The 21,021-nt window shown below is 38.6% G+C and overlaps 2 protein-coding genes across 6 annotated transcripts in view; both read left to right on the top strand.

Moving 5' to 3' along the window:
- The window catches only part of siae (sialic acid acetylesterase), a 176,039-nt gene extending 170,726 nt beyond the window's left edge, over window positions 1-5,313 (top strand). For 3 of the 4 annotated variants that reach the window (XM_089116520.1, XM_039684319.2, XM_089116522.1), the window contains exons 5-10: window positions 1,549-1,732; window positions 2,550-2,689; window positions 2,776-2,909; window positions 3,977-4,131; window positions 4,227-4,422; window positions 4,816-5,313. In XM_089116520.1, coding sequence (XP_088972646.1) covers window positions 1,549-1,732; window positions 2,550-2,689; window positions 2,776-2,909; window positions 3,977-4,131; window positions 4,227-4,422; window positions 4,816-5,058 — 1,052 coding nt within the window. In that variant the 3' untranslated portion in view covers window positions 5,059-5,313. The remainder of the gene's footprint in view (window positions 1-1,548; window positions 1,733-2,549; window positions 2,690-2,775; window positions 2,910-3,976; window positions 4,132-4,226; window positions 4,423-4,815) is intronic. The other variant, XM_089116521.1, reaches the window with a different exon arrangement.
- Window positions 5,314-6,014: 701 nt separating this feature from the next.
- On the top strand, window positions 6,015-20,543 carry clasrp (CLK4 associating serine/arginine rich protein). 2 transcript variants are annotated; one of them, XR_016145403.1, is made up of 21 exons: window positions 6,015-6,156; window positions 7,269-7,408; window positions 7,539-7,636; window positions 7,750-7,854; window positions 8,800-8,879; window positions 8,974-9,058; window positions 9,135-9,274; window positions 9,398-9,494; window positions 11,092-11,170; window positions 11,270-11,343; window positions 11,839-11,880; window positions 13,205-13,387; window positions 13,641-13,955; window positions 14,043-14,213; window positions 15,950-15,993; window positions 16,923-16,983; window positions 19,090-19,148; window positions 19,242-19,288; window positions 19,395-19,483; window positions 19,656-19,680; window positions 19,781-20,217. XR_016145403.1 is itself a non-coding variant. In XM_039684005.2 (21 exons), exons 2-21 carry the CDS (start codon window positions 7,310-7,312, stop codon window positions 19,821-19,823), a joined length of 1,932 nt encoding a protein of 643 aa, XP_039539939.1. In that variant the 5' UTR covers window positions 6,015-6,156; window positions 7,269-7,309; the 3' UTR covers window positions 19,824-20,543. The 2 variants fall into 2 exon arrangements, 1 of the variants encoding a protein (XP_039539939.1); XM_039684005.2 differs by having other exon boundaries at window positions 15,950-15,989; window positions 19,781-20,543.
- The last annotated feature ends 478 nt before the right edge of the window (window positions 20,544-21,021 follow it).

The raw sequence follows: 21,021 nt of genomic DNA, 5'->3' as shown, positions 1-21,021 counted from the left end.
GACAAAAAGAGGTAGTCTCGGTCCGGATCAAACTGAAGAAAGGTTTGGTTTGTTCCTAGTGTGAAAGCATTTCTGTATGGTTTCTGTATTGGTTCCCAAAAAGCCGAAAAAACAGAAGGTGGCAGGAGAAATGAGCAGTGGTAGCACATGGTCTAGACCAGTGTTTCCCAACCCTGTTCCTGGCGGCACACCAACACTGCGCGTATTCTTTGTCTCCCTAATCAAACACACCTGATTCAACTCATCAGCTCATTAACCCATCTGATTATGAGCTGATGAGTTGAATCAGGTGTGTTTGATAAAGGGAGACAAAGAATACGCGCAGTGTTGGTGTGCCGCCAGGAACAGGGTTGGGAAACACTGGTCTAGATGAGGAGACGAGGTTTTTAATTGAAGTATAGCTTGATGACATAATAAGAAGTCAACTTTCAGTCTTCTCCTTTCCTGTCGGCGACGATGAAGTGTTTGCATGATGAGGACGTTCATTTGGCGAATTTGAACTAGCCTTGTTGGTGCTGCAGGTAATTATGCCATAAAAATAACAATATAGTTGCAACGATATGCGTCTGTTCGTTCATGCCGAATTGACAACACGCTGACGTTTACATTTACTAAACCAATCATTGTCAAGATGCAGCCCACATAGATGCTGACGACAGGACGCAAGTATGTCGCGTAAAGTTCTTTAGTGACCAAAACAAAACTTTCTGAAAGTATAAAATGTATCAAAACGTGAACTTTGGTTCGGACCTTGGTGCCGACTTTCAGGTGTGAAAACGCCCTAAAAGCTAAAATGGGATATTTGTTGCATTCCTGTTTTTATCTCACTTCAAAATGAATATAGACCTTATTCAGAGCAGCGCCATGACAGGTTTGAAAGTGAGGCTGTGAGGGATAGACTTACTGTGTTTCCAATGGCATCCGCTGTAAAAAGCTGAATAAAGCGGCTAGATTACTTACAATTTTCCACAGCTTACATTGTCGGGAGTTTTTTGTCAACTGAAATTTCTTGGAAAGATATTTTTCCACTGTTTCATGAGCAGAACAATCCGAAAACACGTTAAATAACAGTACAGCCCATTGAAGAACAGTACAGCCTCGCTTTCATTCTCATTAAAAATCAAAGATGGCGATGCCGTGAATAAGGCGTATTCTGTCATCATTTACTCACCCTCAGGTTGTTTCAAACCTGTATGAATTTCTGTCTTCTGCTAAACACAAAGGAAGATATTTTGAAGAATGTCAGTAACCAAACAGTTGATGGACCCCATTGACTTCCATAGTATTATTTATTTTTTTTTTCCTTCTATGGAAGTCAATTGGTCCAGTTACTGACTGTCCTCAAAATATCTTCCTTTGTGTTCAGCAGAAAAAAAGAAATTCAAACAGGTTTGAAACAACTCGAGGTTGAGTAAGTGATGACAGAATAGTCATTTTGAAGTGAATGATGTCCAACCTGTTTTTTGTCTTCTAAATTTTTAGCAAAAGGTATGCATCACACTGTACTTTTCCCTAAAGAGAAATGTCTTTTTGTGTTCCTCATTCAAGCATTACTTGGTGGAAAGGAATTCAGCCATTTCTCTGCAGTTTGCTGGCTCTTTGGTCGCTATCTCTATGAGACTCGGAAATATCCCATCGGACTAGTAGAGACGTGTTGGGGAGGCACACCTGTGGAAGCCTGGTCAACACCAAGGTCGCTTCACAAGTGTGGATTGAAGAGCTCAATGACCAGGTAGAATACTAAAACACCCTGTTTCTGAAAGGAAAAGCTTCGATAGTTTGGTATAAGTAGGATTTTTTTAATGGGAAAGAAGTTTAATACTTTTTTTTTTCCCGCAATGATGCATTAAATTTATCAAATGTGACAGTAAAGATTTATAATGTTGATAATAATGTCACAAAAAAAAAATATTTCAAGTAGAACTTTCTATTCCATGTTATAATATAATATTTTAATAAAACTTGCAGAAAAAAACAGTAGCACCTCAATGCAGTACACAAGATCCAGGGGGAGGAGTCGGATCCAGATCTGAGGGGTGGAGTTGGGTAGGTTTAGGGGTGGGTTTAGGGATCAGGGGGTGGAGCTGGATAGGTTCAGGTATATGTAAGGTGGGAGGAGTTAGATCTGGAACTGACTCCTCCCCATGGATTTCATGTTCTGCAGTGAGGACCGTCTTGAAAAAACAGGAAATGGAATAAAAAACCATCATGACTGTGTGTCTAGGTCAGAGAGTACATAAAAATATCAGAATATTTTACCAGTGTATGACAAGGTGGGTTTAGTTCAGGTTTAAACTCCCCCCAAAAAAACATTCATAACTATTATATCAAATTTTAAATTAACTTTTCTTGTACATGAAACCAACAAGCAGTACATTTCCAAGAACTTGGCACATTTTTTAAAGGATTGTTCTTTTCTTTAACATGAACACTCTTGTATAGTACGTTATTGACCTGCATAAGTAAATGTGGTTGGTTGAATGAATAGTTTGTAAAATACAGTACATTATTGCTTCTCATTTAACATTCTGTACCTGAATTCACTACAGTGTTCCTTATAGCCCTCCGCAAAGTGTGCAAAGCTACTTCTTGGGGAACATCTCTGCTAAATGGACGAGTTCAGTGTTGTGGAATGCCATGATCCATCCATTACTCAACATGACCATAACAGGAGCCATATGGTACCAAGGTAGTACTTCTCACTCAGGTAAAGAATTATAGCCCTTTATAACATGTGCAAAGACTTGATATTTTTACCTTTGCTCCTTGTCTCAGGTGAGGCTAATGCAAATTACAACAGGGATAAATACAACTGCACTTTCCCTGCCATGATTGACGACTGGAGGTTGGCTTTCCATGAAGGCTCAGGTGGCCAAACTGCACCAGACTTCCCATTTGGATTTGTACAGGTACTCTTAAATTGAGAGGCTGCCCACTGCAGAGCCAATGGGAGGAGCTTGACATCCAGCTCCCCCTAGATGGATCTAATGGGTGGAGCTAGAAAGTCCAACAGACTAAACTTACTTAAAGGATTAGTTCACTTTTCAAAAAACTTTTGCTGATGATTTACTCACCCCCATGTCATCCAAGATGTCCATGTCTTTCTTTCTTCAGTCGAAAAGAAATTTAAGGTTTTTAATGAAAACGTTCCATGATTTTTCGCCATACAATGGACTTCAATGGGAACCACATGGTTCAAGTTCCAAAAGACGCTTTCAGTGCAAACTGCAAACTTGTTCAAAGGGCTTTAAACGATTCCAGACGATAAATACGGGTCTTATCAAGCGAAACGATCGCTCACTTTTTAAAAAAAATAACAAAGTTTAAGTTTTATAAGATCAAACGCTCACCTTGCTCTGTTCTGTGGTGCACATTCGTGACTCTCCTGGTCGAACTCGTTCATCAAAATGAACAAATCTTTTCCCGAATCAATTTGTTCGTTTCTTTTGCCGAATGAACCAAATGACTCGGAAAAAGGTTTGTTCATTTTGATGAACAAGTTCGAACAGGAGTGCGTTATAGAACAGAGCAAGGCGAGCGTTTGAGCTTATAAAACTTAAACTTTGTTATTTATTTATTAAATGAGCGATCGTTTCGCTTGATAAGACCCTTATTCATCGTCTGGAATCGTTTAAAGCCCTTTGAACAAGTTTGCAGTTTTCACTGAAACTGTCTTTTGGATCTTGAACTGTTTGGTTCCCATTGAAATGTTTTCATCAAAAACCTTAATTTCTTTTCGACTGAAGAAAGAAAGACATGGACATCTTGGATGACATGGGGGTGAGTAAATTATCAGCAAAAGTTTTTTCAAAAGTGAACTACTCCTTTAACGCCACCTATTACATCAAGAGAGTAGGATCTCTGTGTCATTTGGCTCTGCAGTGAGCACCATTTTCTTAAATAGTCAGTAATGGAAGGAAATTTCTCATCAATACTTATTACATGAATTTAAATTGAACTTCCATTTCATTTCTAGCTATGCACATATCGCAAAAATGATCAGCTTGATGGGTTCAGAGAAATACGCTGGCATCAGACAGCAGACTATGGCTTTGCCCCTAATGAGCGCATGCAGAACACCTTTATGGCTGTTGCTATCGACGCACCTGATGAAAAGTCTCCCTGGGGAAGGTGATGAAGAGCAGAAACTGGTAGTTAAAGTGTTATTCCAATTGTTTAATGGAAGTGCTGGACTCTAACATGCCTGTTTTTTGGGGGTTCAATAGCATCCACCCAGAGGATAAACAGGACGTGGCGTACAGACTTGTGCTCGGGGCGAGAGCTGTCGCCTATGGGGAGAAGAACGTGTCTTTCCAAGGACCTTTCCCTACTCAGGCCATGCTCTACAAGTCTTTCATTAGCATCGTGTTTAATCAGGCTATTAATGCCATTCATGATGATGATGATGATGATTTTTTTGAGGTAAGATCTTCAGAAAAAAATCAATTAGAAAACTGTGATTTGAAAAGATATGAATTCAAACAAGGGCTGATTTTAAAAGGTTGGGTTGGCAATGTTTTTATTTTGTTATACTGGTTGAAACCCTCTTCACATCCTGATCGCAATCATTAACAGAAGTGGTCTAAATATTAAAACAAATACATAGTACTGTATATCTTCTGTGGACGTCTCGTTTCATTCAGTCACTGTATTCGGTCTGAATGCAATTATAGGCTGTCCTACCTGCCTGTCAACCTAAGTATTTGCATACCTCAGCGCTATTGCTATTGTTAGCCTCTCCAAAATTGCCTACCCTTCTTTTAGATCAGAATGTTGAACTTACCTTGACTGTGTATGCTTTTTTTTCTACTGTAGATCTGCTGCTCTGAGGATAAAATGTGTGGATCAAACAACAATTGGTTGCCTGTACCCATAATAAAACATGGCTTAAATTATGTCTTTGTATCTAAACCACCGTGTACAGCTGCTTCAATTACTGCGGTGCGTTATCTCTGGACAGACTGGCCCTGTCAATTTAAAGCCTGCCCCATTTACAGCTCTTGTGGACTCTTACCTGCACCACCATTCATCCTGGCCATAACAGATACAGTATACTGAACCATCATGTTTTAAAAATGTCTCTTCATATCATGTAGCAGTGACTAAAATATATATGAGTAAAATGAATGAGAGAGAGAGATTTGGATGGCATGCACATTGTCTACAAATCGTTTTGAGTGACTGAATGTCTGTAATTTGAACTTGACTGGAGAGCCATTTTACACAATTCAGTCAGTTTGCACTTTGGATGTGTCCTTTTTTTAAAAGGTCACACTTTTTGTGTGGTATAATATTAAATACCATTGTGTCTAATGTGTATGTTTTATAAATTGTTTGATGTTTATTTTTGTCCTCCTCTAACAATTAAAGTTTGTTCAGTGGAGAATTCATTATGATATTTTTATATACATTAATTAAATAAATCAATGTAAGTGGAGCGTTATCCAGCACTAATCAGAGAGTATGATTTGCCTTTCACTGAGATCATTATTTCAATGGTTCACTTTAGACATTCTACTAACTATTGCAACTACATGTCAATTAACTCTCATTAAAGTATTAGTAGACTGTAGAAGACGGGTTAGGGTTAAGTGTAAGGATTTGTTGACATGTACTTACAAATCAATAGTCTGTAGAGAAATAATGTCTTTGCAGATATTAAGCAGAGTCTATTAAACTGTCTAAAAAAAAATACTTTACAACTAAACGTCGATGATAACCAACAGTAGACAGATAACTGTCCACTTTGCTTACGAAACTCAATAAATGGGCCTATAAATGATTTCTAGTAGATGAACGCATCCTACCAATTTATGACATCCTTATATGTTATGTTACTTGACTATTCAAATAACAGCCTAAAACGTCTTTAGAGAATATAACATTTCTCTGATATTCAAACATGTTCTTTATGAGCCAGTGTGTACCATCTTTAGAGAATCTAGATTCTCAAATACAGTGAAGAAGTGTCGGCTACTTGCTTGCGCCTCGAGTTGTTTCATTGATCGTAACTGCTCATGCGCAGGGAGGCGTGCACGCGCCAGTCTATAGCACGCGCATGTATGTAAACTAGCGGCCTGTTTCAGTTGGTGGTGACCGACGTATGTCTTTTCCTGTCACGAAAACCCAGATTTTACATACTGTAAACATAAACAGGTAATTCATTTTATCATATAAATTGCAAAAGGAATTTGGTGACTATCACATAGCTTCTTCGTCGGCTGTTAGCTAACGCTAGATGTGAAATATAGCAGCTAGCACGTTAGCGTTAGCGGGTACGTCCGCCAGCTTTTTGCAAACTTATACATAATTACACGTGAGCTGTGAATCTTAACTTTGCACTGGAGCTGAATAATCGACAGTCCTTGGTGTGTGTTCATAAATACAGCATGAATCACTGACAGAATTAGCATGCAATTATGTGTTGTTAGCCTGTGAGGCTTCAGCCACTTGGCTATCAACACTTCAATGATTTGTTTGTTAGTTTTTTTGAGTAACCTTAGTTTAAAATGTGTTATTTTAATGTGAAGACCAAGCGTTTCAAACATTGTTAATTATAGAGTTTTGATGTTATTAGTTAGCGAACTCAACTGTTTTTACTCAAAAGAAGGCCGTGTCAAACTTTATTGGTCAGGTTTGTTAATCTGTAACCTAACACCCTTGCCTTTAAGTGTTCAGTAATGTCGGTTTACTAGTTTTCTTAATATTTTTTGTGACCATTGTATTGTTGATTGACATGCGGCGTATTTTCCTACTATTAACTACAGTTACTGCAGTTCATGACGTGTTGTGGTGAAATCCATACAATATAATAACAAATTTCCTATGCAGAGAAAGTGTTAAAGATTGTAAGTGTTAATGCTGCTCAGAGGTGCCATTAATGCATTTACACACATATTTTGTCTGTATATTGTTATACAAGGTGCCGAGATGGGCTATAGCAGGGTGTCTTTACTCAGAACTGAGCAGCCTACTCAAAATTATGTGTGAAGATGCAATGCAGCTTAAAAGGCAGACTAAATTATGCCTGCTCTGACCCACCTAAGCTCCTTGTTTAACAAAATGCAGTTAAAATTGCTGTGTAAATGCATTTATGCCACCTCTGAGCAGCATTAAACTAATTGCCACTTCAGAAAAGCTTCTGTGCCACCTTTTATGGTGAAATATATATTTCTCCTAGTGTAAAAATCCAGAAAGGCACTGTATGTGGCAACTGTTGTGTGTGTTGGATGGGTTGGTTGATTTGTATCATCGGTGTCCCCTAATAGCAGCCCTGCCCCGACGAGGCCCAACCCCAAGCGGTGCCGTCATGTGGCAGGAGGCCCGCAAACATGAGCGGAAACTGCGCGGGATGATGGTGGACTACAAGCGCCGTGGGGAGAGACGCAGAGAGTACTATGAGAAAATCGTAAGTCAAAAGACAAAAGTCTGTGACCTTGACATCACTTTCATCATGCTTTGTTTTCTGAGCACAGCTTAATCCTGGCATTAGACAGAGGCTTTTGAATGAAGAAACACATTTCTCTTGTTCTGTGTAGAAAAAGGATCCAGCCCAGTTCCTGCAGGTTCATGGTCGAGCGTACAAAATCCACCTGGATTCAGCTGTAGCCCTGGCAGCTGAGAGTCCCATCAACATGTATGTCGCTAACATACAGATCAGTCTGCATAAATGTTCATAGTTCACACACCAACATAAAATCAGCCCGTTTTCTTGGAAAACTGTCACAACTTCATCTTATGTTCTTACAGGATGCCTTGGCAAGGAGATACCAACAACATGATTGATAGATTTGATGTCAGGGCACACCTGGACTACATCCCCACCTATACACCTGTACCTCTCCTGAACTCTACGTGAGTACTCTGATCTTATTGCATCACATGTTGGAAACTAAAATAAATTACCTTGAGGATTCTAGGAACTATACAATATATAGCATACTAAATAAAGTATACAAATACATGGGCACAGTGTATAATTATTGATTTTTTTCCAATTTAACTTGAAAAATCACACTTGTAATCCTCGGCTGTCAAAACAGACCAAAGATGATGGGGATTCTGTTTCAGTATTATTTAGTCCTTAATATTTAGGATTTTCAGGGGGTTTTATGGAACTAATAATAATAATAATAATAAAATAAAAAATAATAAAAATTATTATTATTATTATTTATGGTACTAGACAGTATTCACCTTTTATTTCATAATTATTTACTTCTTTGAAGGACATATTTAATGAGATTATGCCTGAAAAGGTTCTGTATTTTTTATCATATGTTAATTTAAAAAAATATATTGTATAATATGACTTCTTGTTTATATTTGTTTTGTTTTTGTTGTATTTATATGATGTTTGTATTTTTGTAAATGAATTTTTGCCATGAAAATAGCTCTGACTGCTGACATGGCATGAAATAAAATAATCTGAATCTGAATCATAATTATTTAAATTCATAAAATGACTATTCATTATTTTAATCATAGCTTATAAGATTATGTACAGACATAACTACTTTTATTTTGTGTTTGGATATTAGACTTTGTCAAGTACTGCTTTTTGTAGACACCCCCCTTTCTCTTCATTTTTATATTTCCCATTAATTTCCTACTGTTATCATTTTGGATGATGAAGATCACAAGTATGACTTTAAGACCATTTAAACTTCTAATCATGTTCACATCAATTGTAAATATAACTGGTCTAAAATGACTAGACCATCAGATAGTTAAAGATGTTTTGATAAAATTATGGAGAACTGGTTGCTACTTTGTGTAATTGTTGATGTTTTTTCACAGCACCCCAGAGCAGGAATCAGAAGAGAGGAAGTGCAATTATGAACGCTACAGAGGTCTGGTGCAGAATGACTTTGCGTCCAGTGAGTCCCCTTTAATTTCAGCATGCTTCAATCGTGTAATGTGACTAGATGCCATTTATGAAACTTGTTCAAAAATGTTTTTGTCATTTTGTAGTCTCTGAGGAGCAGTGCTTGTACCAGATCTATGTGGATGAACTCTACGGTGGCCTACAGAAACCAAATGAGGATGAAAAGAAAAAGTATGATCAGTAGTTACCAAATGTATGCCTGAAAATACATTCAGTTAGAATGATCACATCTTATGTTTTTCTCTAGACTTTCTGAGAAGAAAGCTCAGATCGGTTATACATATGAGGACAGCACGGTGACTGAACCAGATGAGGAGGCGGAGAAGGGAAACGAGGAGGACTCGGAAAACAGCGATTCTGAGGAGGACGAAGTCATCCCTGACATTGGTGTGTCCTTCATATACAATAAACACTTCCTGTTGGGACAATGCTTTTTTTTATAATATATTAACACTCTAGATATATGATTTACTTAAATAGAATGTGTGTGAATGCTTTCTCATGTTGTAGACGTTGAGGTGGATGTAGATGAACTGACCCCAGAGCAGGTGACGGAGATTAACAAGATGGGCACCACTTACGGCATGGCAGAGGGGGACTTTGTTTGGTTCGTTCATGCATTCTTCAGCTAAACTATTGTAATCCAAATCATTGATTAGGGTGCTTTCACACTTGCATTTTTGGTGCACACCTGGGTTGAGGAGTTCAGTTGATCGGTGTGATGAATGGATGCCCACAAACCGTACCCTAGTCTGCATAAAAGGGTGGTCTTGGGGTATGGTTCGCAGCTGATATGAACTCAAGTATCATCGTGGAGATGACGTAGGGGTAAACCGCTGCTTTTTTAGGCCATGTGTCCACCAAAGCTTTTTTTATCCAGCTGAAAACGCCGTGCTTTGGGCGCTTGAGAGCGTTCTGGCAGCGCAGCGTATTTTTTTTGTTGAAACGTTTCTTTGCTATGATACAGAATATCCGCAGCACAGTTTACTTGTAACTGATTTCGCAGATAATTTGTTTCATACTAAAAATTAATTTCTCATCCATGTTGTTCGGTTGGCTCTGCTGTTTGCATATTTTTCAACTCTCGCGACCAGTAAAAAACGGCGGGCACTCGGCGCTTCAGTGTGAAAAATACGCCTCGTTACGCTCGTGGCGTTTAAAAAACGTGGCGCTCCCATTGAAAACAATTGAAAACGTACGCCAGGTGCATGGAAAAGCACTTTGGCGGCCTTAGGGTGTGTTCACACTGCATGTTTGGTTTGATTAAAACAAACCCTGGTGTGATTGCTAAGTTAGTGGGGCTCATTTGAATAAGTGTGTGAACGCTGCCATCCGAACCCACCAAACAAGCGATCCGAGACACTGAAAAGATGAGCACTGGTCCGCTTCCAAACAAACTCTAGTACTGTTTTAATGAAATCTGAGCGCAACACTATACACAATATAATTGTAACGTATTTTATTTGATATATGCCTAATGACAACTGGCCAGGGACTACAGCTGGAAATTAGCTGTAGAGGCTAAAGCTGCTCTTTTTTTATCAAGGCACTGTCCACATCATTATAAACTCAACTAAACACCGACCAAAGACATGTAAGCTAATCAAAAAAACGGGACATGTCACAAAATGCGACCCTAAAAAGGACAGAAGGCTCAAGCATATCTGTTTTTTTCTCGTGACCATCATATGTTCCCCATCACAGTTCAGTATAGGCATCAGAACCGCGTCTCCTCGCGGCAGATCTTCGTTTGTGTGTGTGACGAAGGGATTTCTGATGCTGTTTTGATGCCTTTACACGTTTTAAAAGTTTTTTACGAGTTCTCAGGTGGTCAAAATACCGTCATATATAGCCTACGCACATACAACGAGCGCATTTAGCCCAGAACACAGCATCGTTTTGGATGTTCGGTAAGTTCCGTCGTGAAATATATGTAATAAAAGCTGATGTTAAAATGCCAATGTGACTGCTAAGTTTGGCACTGAATGTTTTTGGGGGTTTATTTGTCCGGGCCAAATGATGCAAGTGTACTGCAGCCCAGACCCAAATAATATGATATGAACAGTCCAGTAGGGGGAGCCATCGAACACAAGGTCGAACCAGGCAATCGAACCAAGTGTGAAAGCACCCGCAATTAACAAACTGTATTTTTCTTCTAAAAAAAAAGTGAAATGTAGTTTAAATCTGTTGTGTCTTTGTGGCAGGATGTTGAGGAAGGACAAGGAGGAAGTGGAGGCCATTAAGCATGCTAAAGCACTGGAAGCAGAGAAGGCCATGTACTCTGTATGGGCAGAAGCTTTTCAACTGTTCTTCTCTCCCATTAAGTCGTTTGTGTTTTATATTCGTATTGGTAATCCTGTATCGTTGCTTTGCTTCCGTCAGGGCCGGCGGTCTCGCAGACAGCGAAGAGAGTTTAGAGAGAAATATATGAAAGGCCGGCAGATCAGCCCACCAAGGTAACAGCACAACAAATATGAGCTACACGTTTTTAGATGGGTGACAAAGTTTGAATGTTTTTACTCATAAATAATAATCCCAGACTTAGTAGTGTCTTTTTCTGGTTCCATAACCACCACTCAATTTTACTAACCTTTTAAACATTTACATTCATATATATATATATATATATATATATATATATGAAGAGTTCAGATGCAAAAGCCTCTAAATGCCATTTGAAATTTTCTTCTTTAATGATGATTTTTATCAAACTTGTATATTTAAGTTCAGTAATTTCACTTAAATAACAATATACAAGTTTGATAAAAATCATCATTAAAGAAGAAAATTTCAAATGGCATTTAGAGGCTTTTGCATCTGAACTCTTCATATATACAATATATATACACTTTTTAGGACATTTTTCCTAAAAAGACAACAAAAAAGGTTATGTGCACTGAAGTGTTTTGATTGTACATTGATTAACTGAAATGAATGAATTTCAAAAACAGCTATGCCAGAAGAGACAGTCCCACATACGACCCCTACAAACGGTAAGTGTTTTTAATAGTTTGATATCTTGCCCATTAGTTTTGAATGATGTTCAAATTATGTACAAATTCACACAAAAACCATTACAATTCAGGTTGCATCTATATTCTGGCCTATACTGATAAACTTAACTTATTTTCATGGTTTAGCTGATAACCCATTTTAAATGCAAGTGAATATAGGTGTTATAATGTACATTATGATAAATTGATATTTTACAGTGACATTAAGTTATTAGTGTTTTTAAAGATTAATGTTGCAAAGTTAATGCCAAAACAGGGTAAATGAAAATGCTCAATGCAATATGAGCAATAACGATAAAAATTTTTTAAAAAAAACTCCTAATTTATGAGACAGATATATTGTGCATTACTGATTACAATTACATACCTTTCAAATAAATTCCTCCTTTTATTCACAATTTGACCAGAAGTGACAATGATGAAGTTTATAAAATCACAAAAGTAAAAATAAATGTTGTTCTTTTAACCTTCAAATTGTCTTTGTTTCCTTGTTTATACATTTCTGGGCTTCAGGGTCTATACGACCCCAACAATTGATTGAGTAATTGTACAAAAAATATACATTTTTAATCATACAAATAACATATCTTTTTGTTTTTTTTTATTGTTGTTTACTTCTCATCTATTCATTAATGCTGTGTTTTTGGAGATATAAAGTACTTTTGTATTCATATACCACACAGTTCCTCAACTACACCATTAGCTTGCATATAAAATATATAATTTTTTTTATGATGCATTGCATTTATGCTCTAGTACTAGTACAAGGCCTTCATTTCTGTGTACATTTTCAGATTTATACCGATTTTTTTTTATTTTTTATTTTATTTTTTATTTTTTTGACACATGAAGAAAATATATTTATTTTTATTTTTTTCACATTTCCCATTCATTTCAATGTGGGGTCATATTGACCCCGAAGAGCAGACGTGTAAACATATTTTTTTTTTTTTTTTTTTTTTTTTTACATACCTTCAGAACAACCGAATCAAGCCCAGTTTTTTGTGTGTGTGTGTGTGTGTAGATAGATAATGTATGAAAAGTCACAAAATCTTATTCCACTGAGATGAAGGGAACCTTTTTTTTTTATTAAGTAAAAGTCAATTGGGGTCACATAGACTTTCTATTCACTACACTTTCTATTCATCCTGAATGAAATATATCCTTGTCTCCACAAAAATATTAAACAGCCCAATTGCACCAAATCATGTAAGAATGATTTTTGAATGGGGTAATGAGCCCAAACCTTTGAACCGTAATGTATATCATATTGCTACTCTGTTTTCTCTCCTTCATGTCCCAGGCCAGAGTCAGACTCAAGTTCAGAGTCCCGCTCTCGTTCCCGAACCCCAGGCAATGATAAGATCACCTTCATCACCAGCTTCGGGGGCAGTGAGGATGAAGGAGCCACAGCTGCACAACCTCCACCTGCAGCGGCGTCAAGCCAAACCTCCTCCAACACTGCAGGTCATAGCAGGGGCTCCCGGTCGGTAACTTCCCCTTTCTACTTTCTGGCTCCTTAGTGGCTTTTTCTCCATTTATTTATAAGCGTGTTCAGCTGTGATAGCATGTAGTCCACTGTGCGAAGAGAAATACCACAGGTTGAGCTTTAAAATGATCGAGATTGGTTAAAAATCATCATTTAATCCTGAGAGCTAGAATCTCTTTGGCTTGTCTTTTGATTTAATCGCTTTCATAGGTTGCTAATGATGACATAGCGCTTTGTGGATATCTTTCAGCCGAAGACGGTCTTCCTCCAGTCACTCATCCTCTTCCTCCCGCTCCTCTTCGCACCGGTCCTCGCGCTCATCCTCACGTTCCCGTCGGAGTCGTCGTTCTCGCGGCGGCGGCAGGGACCGGGACAGCCGTTACTCCAGGTCTCGATCTCGCTCTCGACGGCGGTCTGACTCTCGTTCACGGCAGCGCAGTGGAGGAGTTGGCTCGAGGAGACGATACGACAGGACGAGGTCTCGTTCCACGGATCGAGGTAGAGACAGAAACCGAGAAAGAGACCGGGACAGGGGGAGGCGCTACACGGCCCGCAGACGAACCAGGCAAGGAACTTCCTTGACTTCTATGATTGAAAAAAGGTATAATTTGTCTTTGGTGAATGTGATCGGATGAAACACTCCCTCCCTCAGGTCTCGCTCGCGTTCACGCTCGGGTGATCGTTACCAGCGTCGGAGTCGCAGCTCTGCGTACAGGAGGGGCGGCAGCGTCAGTCAAAGCCCCTCACACTCGCCTGCCATCAGCCACAGCCCCTCCCCCTCCTCCCATTCTGCTACGCCTGCTTCTGCAGACAAGCTGAGAAAGTAAGTCGTGAAAGAACTGTAGATGCGCTTTACAGACTTGAACGTCAGGGATGCGATTTCCATATTTTCTACTCTGAGAAATATGAACCACATGAATTGTGCAAATTGCTACATGTCTGTCTTGTCAAAAAAAAAAAAAACATACATTTTACTCGAGAGGCTCAAACTGAGCAAAAATATGCTATTTGGTGCAGTTGTTATATATTTGCCATTCTGATAGCTTGCACTGTAAATAATTTAAATGTTTTAATAGTATAGCAGACTGACATAAAATTAGGGATGGGCATTTTTCAAAAATATTGCATTCGAATATTCGGGCTCATAAAAAACGAATATTCGTTTATTTAAATGACGTTTAACGAAAAAGACGTTATTTTAAGTTTATTTTTTACGTTTTTGTCACCATTTCTGAACAAGCTTACAATAAGGTAATATACACACCAAGCTTACAATATATGTTAAAGTTTTCTTTTATTTGAAAAGATAACTAAACAAAAAATATAAACAAACAAAAGCATGCTCAAGCAGTGCGAACAATAAAAAAAAAAGCCTAATAAAGCAGATTGCGCCAGATATTGTGCAGAACGTACACCCACAATCAAGTCAGGATTTGATTATCGTGTTTATATTGTTTCACGTTTATATTCAGAAAAACATTAATGTCCACATGCAGGGGCGCCGCCAGCACTTTATGCCCGAGTGAGAAACGGCTGCACTGACGGACGTTTCAGAGACACAAAGATAACGGCGTTTCTAACAGCACTTCGCATTTTCTGTTCTTAAACCGGTCTCCCTAAACGAAACTTAAAGGAAGTATATGTCTCAAAATCATTTATACTTTATATTTTATCAAAATCAGTCGTGATGCAGTGAGGGACAGCTATCTTTCTTCAGTCGACTGTTTGGATTTTATGTGATTTCTCATTGTGGTGATAACTCAGATGAATTAATTAATTTGATCAAAAGTAATTCCATTTAGTAAAATCATTTTCAAGTAATTCCAAACTTCGCGAGGCAGAGGACAACATCATGTGATCAAAAACACAAAACTTCTTAACACACTCCACAGTGCCACCCTGTGCATTTAATTATAACTGCGAATTAGTGCTTGGGATTTATCATGGATTCACTGCATTTACAGCCGTAGTGAAATTCAAATAGTATTTCATTTTTTGAATAATAACTACAGATCGAATATTCGTCCACACCCCTACACAAAATGCATGTAACAATCAGTTGTCACTCTGTATCTCCCGTTAATGTCTAAGTATGATATTTATGATAAATAAAACTAAAGCAAAGTAAATAATTCAATGAAATACAATAATGATTCAGAGATTTACAAATAAACATTCTTTTAAAGCCTAATGGATCGTTTTTGGTACATTTTAACATGAAATTTTTTAAAACATTATGTGCAGATAGTCGAGTAAACCCAAGTTGCTTCAGTCTAGTAAGAGATCATCTAGAAAGACTATTAACAATAAAAGTTATTCCTACAAATACATTATAAAAATGAGAGACCTGAAGGCGGTGTTTTTCGAATTGTACTAAAAGGCCTTTTACTTACTTATTTTTAGAAGGCATGTAGTAGATTGGCTACAGCAGTTTTGGTCATATTAATAATTTAGAGATACAAATTTGATACAGTAGACTTTATTAGTGTCTTAAGCTGATCCACATGCCTGAATAGTGACAACTTACTAAATGTTCTGTCTTATTTTTCTCTCTCGTAGGCCTGAAACTCCGGGTGGTAAAGAGACTGGAGCTGCCAAAGTCAGTAAGAATTTGATATATCTCGATTTGTTTCTAAAGACTCCGCCTCCCTCACCCCTGACAGGCTGATGCAGTTAACAATCAGGCCGGGGCTCCTGCCCATCTCTCGGCTCTTCAGAGAGCCGTTCTCATTTGAAATGTGTGCGTGATTGGCTGTCCACTTGGTAATCAGCTGCCCTCTGTTTGCAGAATGGCAGCCATAGCTGAACTTACCTGACTTTTTTTTTTTTGGTATGCGTGTAAGAAAGAGGCGGGGAGTGACCAGCGTTATCTCGAAAGAACGCGATATTTCTGTGCGCTCCTCTTTGGAACCGATAAATCTGTCTTCTATTTAAGGAAATTATACTTTTATTTAACCAAGTATGATTATCATAATGATGGTTTATTGATAGACACCTGTTCATGAATGGAAAACTTCAAAGGTTCCTAGCAGGTTTGCTCAGAGTTTCCCAGCTCAGGTGTTGCTTCTGCCCTGGGCTTGTCAAGACAGGCAGAGCAACTTCACTCACTCGCACACCTAAACACACCTGCATAAGTCAATACACATTGTCCTTGTATGTAAAGGTTGAACAGCTTTAGGCTGCTTCTGCCATGGCTAAAGTTGCAGTCATTTTGTAACTGTTCCATCGAGTTGGTGTATCCGACCTGGAGAGGAGACGAGTCAACAGTTCTGTACCTTCATTTGTCTGTTCACACCTTTCCATATACCTAAAAATACGTCCAGAACATAAACATCACAGGCATTTCTGCGTAACGGGACCAGCTGGTGCTATTCAACATGCAGCATATGAAATGATCTGTATGTAGTTTCTGCATGACACGACACAAGCTTAACCTAGTAGATTAGATGTTGTCTTGTTGTCAGTCGCTGTTCTTTGCCTGAACAAGAACTTTCCCATCCTGCTTGTTCTAAAGTCTCTGTGTCCATTGCAGCCCAAGATGACCCCTCAAGAGAAGCTCAAAATCCGAATGCAGAAGGCCCTAAACAAACAATGTGAGTTACTCATTCAGGCATCCATGAACAATATTTATGCCAAGAATAATATATGGGTTGGCATGTATTTATCACTCAGAATTGGATATTTAAATGTACACTATGTAACTTTTGGCCCCCTAGCAGTTAAACAACAGAACTGCATGTATTTAACGTTGTTTTCTGACTGATCTCATGGAATGGCGTATGTATGACATGCCAATTCATATTTGCATTTTTGGCATGCTATCAACACGCTTTTCAGTGTGTTTATGAACTTAACGTTACATTTCTGTACAAATATAATATACCCCAACCCCGTCCCTAGGGTTAATACTAGGGCTGTCAGTTTAACGCGTTATTAACGGCGTTAACGCAAACCCATTTTAACGGCGTTAATTTTTTTATCACGCGATTAACGGTCGTTTTGTCCTAGCAAACTTTGTAGTTTTTTCACATGCTTTTGCATGCCGCGTCCTGATCCATTTCAGCGTCTCTCGCTCGTCATCCACTCAAAGCCGGCTCGCAAGCCCAAACGTGTGTTTGTGGCGTGCCTGTTGTTTTGTTTCCGGTCTAGATCCACTTGCGCTTTGGTCGAAGAAGCAACAAAACGTACATTTTGTGCCGCACACACTCGAGCCGGCCAAATAGTACCGTTACGTTTTGAGTGGATGACGAGCGCGAGACGCCGAAATGGATGCCCTAAGATTCTGAATGGAAAGTTTACTTTTAAAAAGTTGCCAAATTGTCCCATTGACAAGACCAAGTGATCTGTGTGTTTTGTCGTTGTGAAATGAGCGATCATCATCGCAGCACATCCAGTCTGAAACACCACTTGATGATGGCCAAGCAAACACACACACACACACACACAGATGATGCAAATTCTCCACCCTCCTCGTCAATATCAGGAGCTCGTCAGTATTTCTTTCACCCTTTTATTGATAGACAGTGTTACTTTGTGTGAGAGATTATATGTTAGTGTGAAATTGAGCACTATTCCAATGTTATTTTCAATAATAATAATAAAAAAACATTTGCACTAAACAAGCCAATCCACTTTTCCATGTTGATAAGAGCATTAAAATGAGAAAAAATAATTGCCCTTTAAAGACATTTAGAATAGATAAAAATGTGCGATTAATGGCGATTAAATATTTGAATCGTTTGACAGCACTAGTTAATACCATTTATGAGTCTTCCCCTACCATCCTAGGAAAAAAAATATCGCTCCCCAGATGTAGATCTACATTTTGCTTCGTTTCGCTCGGACATTTAACGGCGTGTATAGCTCAAAATGCGTATAGATAACACGCCACTTGACTTGAGTGGCGTGTATGTTTACGCAAAAGTCATGTCAAAAGTTTGACAACCAACTAGTGAGGACATTTTCACTAGTAGTTAAAAAAGCGTATAAATCGGCCAAAACACGTTTTTATTTAAATCTAGCGTTTGCTCGTTTCTATGATGGGTTGGTTTGGGGATGTGGTCGGGTTAGGCCATAATAGAAATATCATTAAACTGATATAAAATCGATGCAATGTCCTTACTAGTGAAACAAACATGTGCTGTGTGTTGAGGTTCATTAATTTGACTAGACATGAGGCATTAATGTAATAACTTTTTTGTTTGATCTTATCTTTGGACGTTGTCTGTTCCGGGCATATGTAGACAGTGATTATATTTTTAGTCAAATGTGCATGTTACACTACTGTTCAGTTTGGAGTCAGTTTGTCATTTATTGCATTTTTTTTTTCTATTTATTTGATCAAAAATACTATGACGATTACATTTATTTTTAAGCGGAATTTTCAGCATCATTACTCCAGTCTTCGGTGTCTCATGATCCTTCAGAAATTATTCTAATATGATGATTTGCTGCTCAAGAAACATTTCTTATCACACAAACAGTCATGCTGCTTATTTTTGTGAAAGCCGTGATAGTTTTCCTGGAAAATTAATTTAAAATGGAAATCTTTTGTCAATTTAACGCATCCATGCTGAGTAAAAGTATTCAAAATCTTAGTGACCCAAAGGTTTTGAATTGTAGTGTATATACCACATGTGTTATGGGAAAGACATCTGAAATAAAAGCCCTGCCTCACTTTCTGCTTTCACCTTCATCAGCCAAGGCGGATAAGAAGGCAGCGCAAGCCAAGATCCAGCAACAAGAAAACAAGCGTCAGGTAAAAGCATGGGTGTATGTTGGTATGTGTGGGTGGGGAGTTCCAGGTAGTTCTGAGCTTTAACACTCATGCTTTCCCCCCCTCCCATCACAGGAACGAGAAGGAGTTCTGCGCGCAATGGCACGGAAAATACGCATGAAGTGAGTCCCGACATGTATATACATGATCAACGTGTTCATGTTGTGGGAACTGTCCTCTCGGTTTGCAACGGAGAAGATACAGTTTGGTCATTGTTTGGTCTTGTAGGGAGCGGGAGCGGCGGGAAAAAGAAAGGGATGAATGGGAGAGGCAGTATGGACGTCAGAGTCACTCGCCCTCTCCCAACGCTAAACACGGTGAGTTTACATCCCACCAAAGAATCCCATCTTCGTACAGTAAAACGTAACGTTATCATCCACATTATGAAAGAACTGAATCGAGACACAATTAATTGTGCTCTGGGATTTAACATATGAACAAGCAAACTCATGAAGAAGATTCTAATCATAAATCTTGAACAACCCACAGGTCGAGACTACGGCTCATCTAGAAGGTATGCTGAAACCAGTTTGGACCAGCCATACTTGTCCATTTGATCTAAACGTACTTCCGTTCAGGCTCATTTCAACCATTTCTACTGTCTTCCTCAACAGGAGATCACGCTCAAGATCACGGAGTCCGCATTACCGGTACTGAAGAATCGGCTGATAAAACACGAGACATTTTAGGAGTCAATCGGTGACCCGGGATCGCAGGAGTTTATGTGAAAGTTTGCGAAAAATTACCAATAAAATTCATTTCACTCACTTCATCATCGGAAGGTTGCAACTGAAACAAATAAAATCATTTCTAAAATGTGAAAATGAACCCTACCATGCTCTAAAAACACATTTTGCCTCCCAGGAGTTCCCAGGAAAGCATTGAGCTGCTATGATTGTAATCAAGCTTTGCTTCTGTGTTGAGTTTGTGACATAAGATTGGGATGGATCTAATCTCTCCTTTGTGTCTCATACCATATTTTAAGATGGAGTTCCCCAAAAAATGCAAATACTGTAATTTACTCACTCACTAAACTAGCATGGCTGACTGAGTTGTTGTGAAACACGTTATTCTGCCTAATTTGTTCGATTAAAAAAAAGAAAGAAAGAAAGAAAGTCAGTGGGGGTGAATAAATTACAGACTTGTTGTTTTTTAGGGGGGTTAACGTTCTCTAAGCGGTGAATCAACTCATTTTACCTCATCGTTGTACATAATCCCTTCATTAAAGAGTGCGGAAAAGCGATTTTATAGAAAATGCAGCTCATTTTTCACTCAGCAATGTAAATGTCTAGTGGTTATTTCTTGAATTGGAAACAATCATCGATGGTCACAGATTTTTGACAGAATTGAAATAAAAAGCTAATCATGATTAAAAAACCGTTGGTTTGGGTGTTTTTTCCCGCTGTTACACGTTGTATCCGCCAGATGGCGCACCTCACTATTAGAACTACTACTGATTCTATGCAAATGGCTTTTTTTAGTGTGAATTTGATCAGTTTACACAAAGACACGTGTAAACAGCGTCCGTTAGCCTGTATTTACCCCCGTAATTCACAACATAGACGCAAACCTCTGAAAGTAAAGCGACAGTTACTTTGGATTTCGAAACGAGCCGGACAGCCAAACAAACACCTGTCTCAGTCGACCTCGATAAAGCCACTTCCTCTTCACCCACATCCTTAACCAGCACATTTTTATTGGTGTCAGAGCAGCAGCTGCGCGCCATCAAAACGACTATTTACATAAGTCCACCAATACGACAGGTAGATAAGGAATAGAATGGGTTTGAATCATTTAAGTGGCTCTAATGTTGTTGCTTAAGCACAGCAGAGTTGTTTAATGAGGTCAGTGATGA

The sequence above is a fragment of the Pimephales promelas genome, chromosome 10 (assembly GCF_988280905.1).
Source record: "Pimephales promelas chromosome 10, fPimPro1.hap1.1, whole genome shotgun sequence".
In the NCBI taxonomy this organism is placed as follows: domain Eukaryota; kingdom Metazoa; phylum Chordata; class Actinopteri; order Cypriniformes; family Leuciscidae; genus Pimephales; species Pimephales promelas.
This window is presented reverse-complemented; position numbering and strand designations above follow the sequence as displayed.

What these genes read in the sequence shown, in the direction of transcription:
- clasrp (XM_039684005.2), top strand. Translation starts at nt 7,310, where the DNA reads ATGTGGCAGGAGGCCCGCAAACATGAGCGGAAACTGCGCGGGATGATG. An exon ending in GCAGAATGACTTTGCGTCCA is followed by an intron (nt 8,880 to 8,973) that starts GTGAGTCCCCTT and finishes GTCATTTTGTAG; the next exon opens with TCTCTGAGGAGCAGTGCTTG. An exon ending in CGGCAGATCAGCCCACCAAG is followed by an intron (nt 11,344 to 11,838) that starts GTAACAGCACAA and finishes TTTCAAAAACAG; the next exon opens with CTATGCCAGAAGAGACAGTC.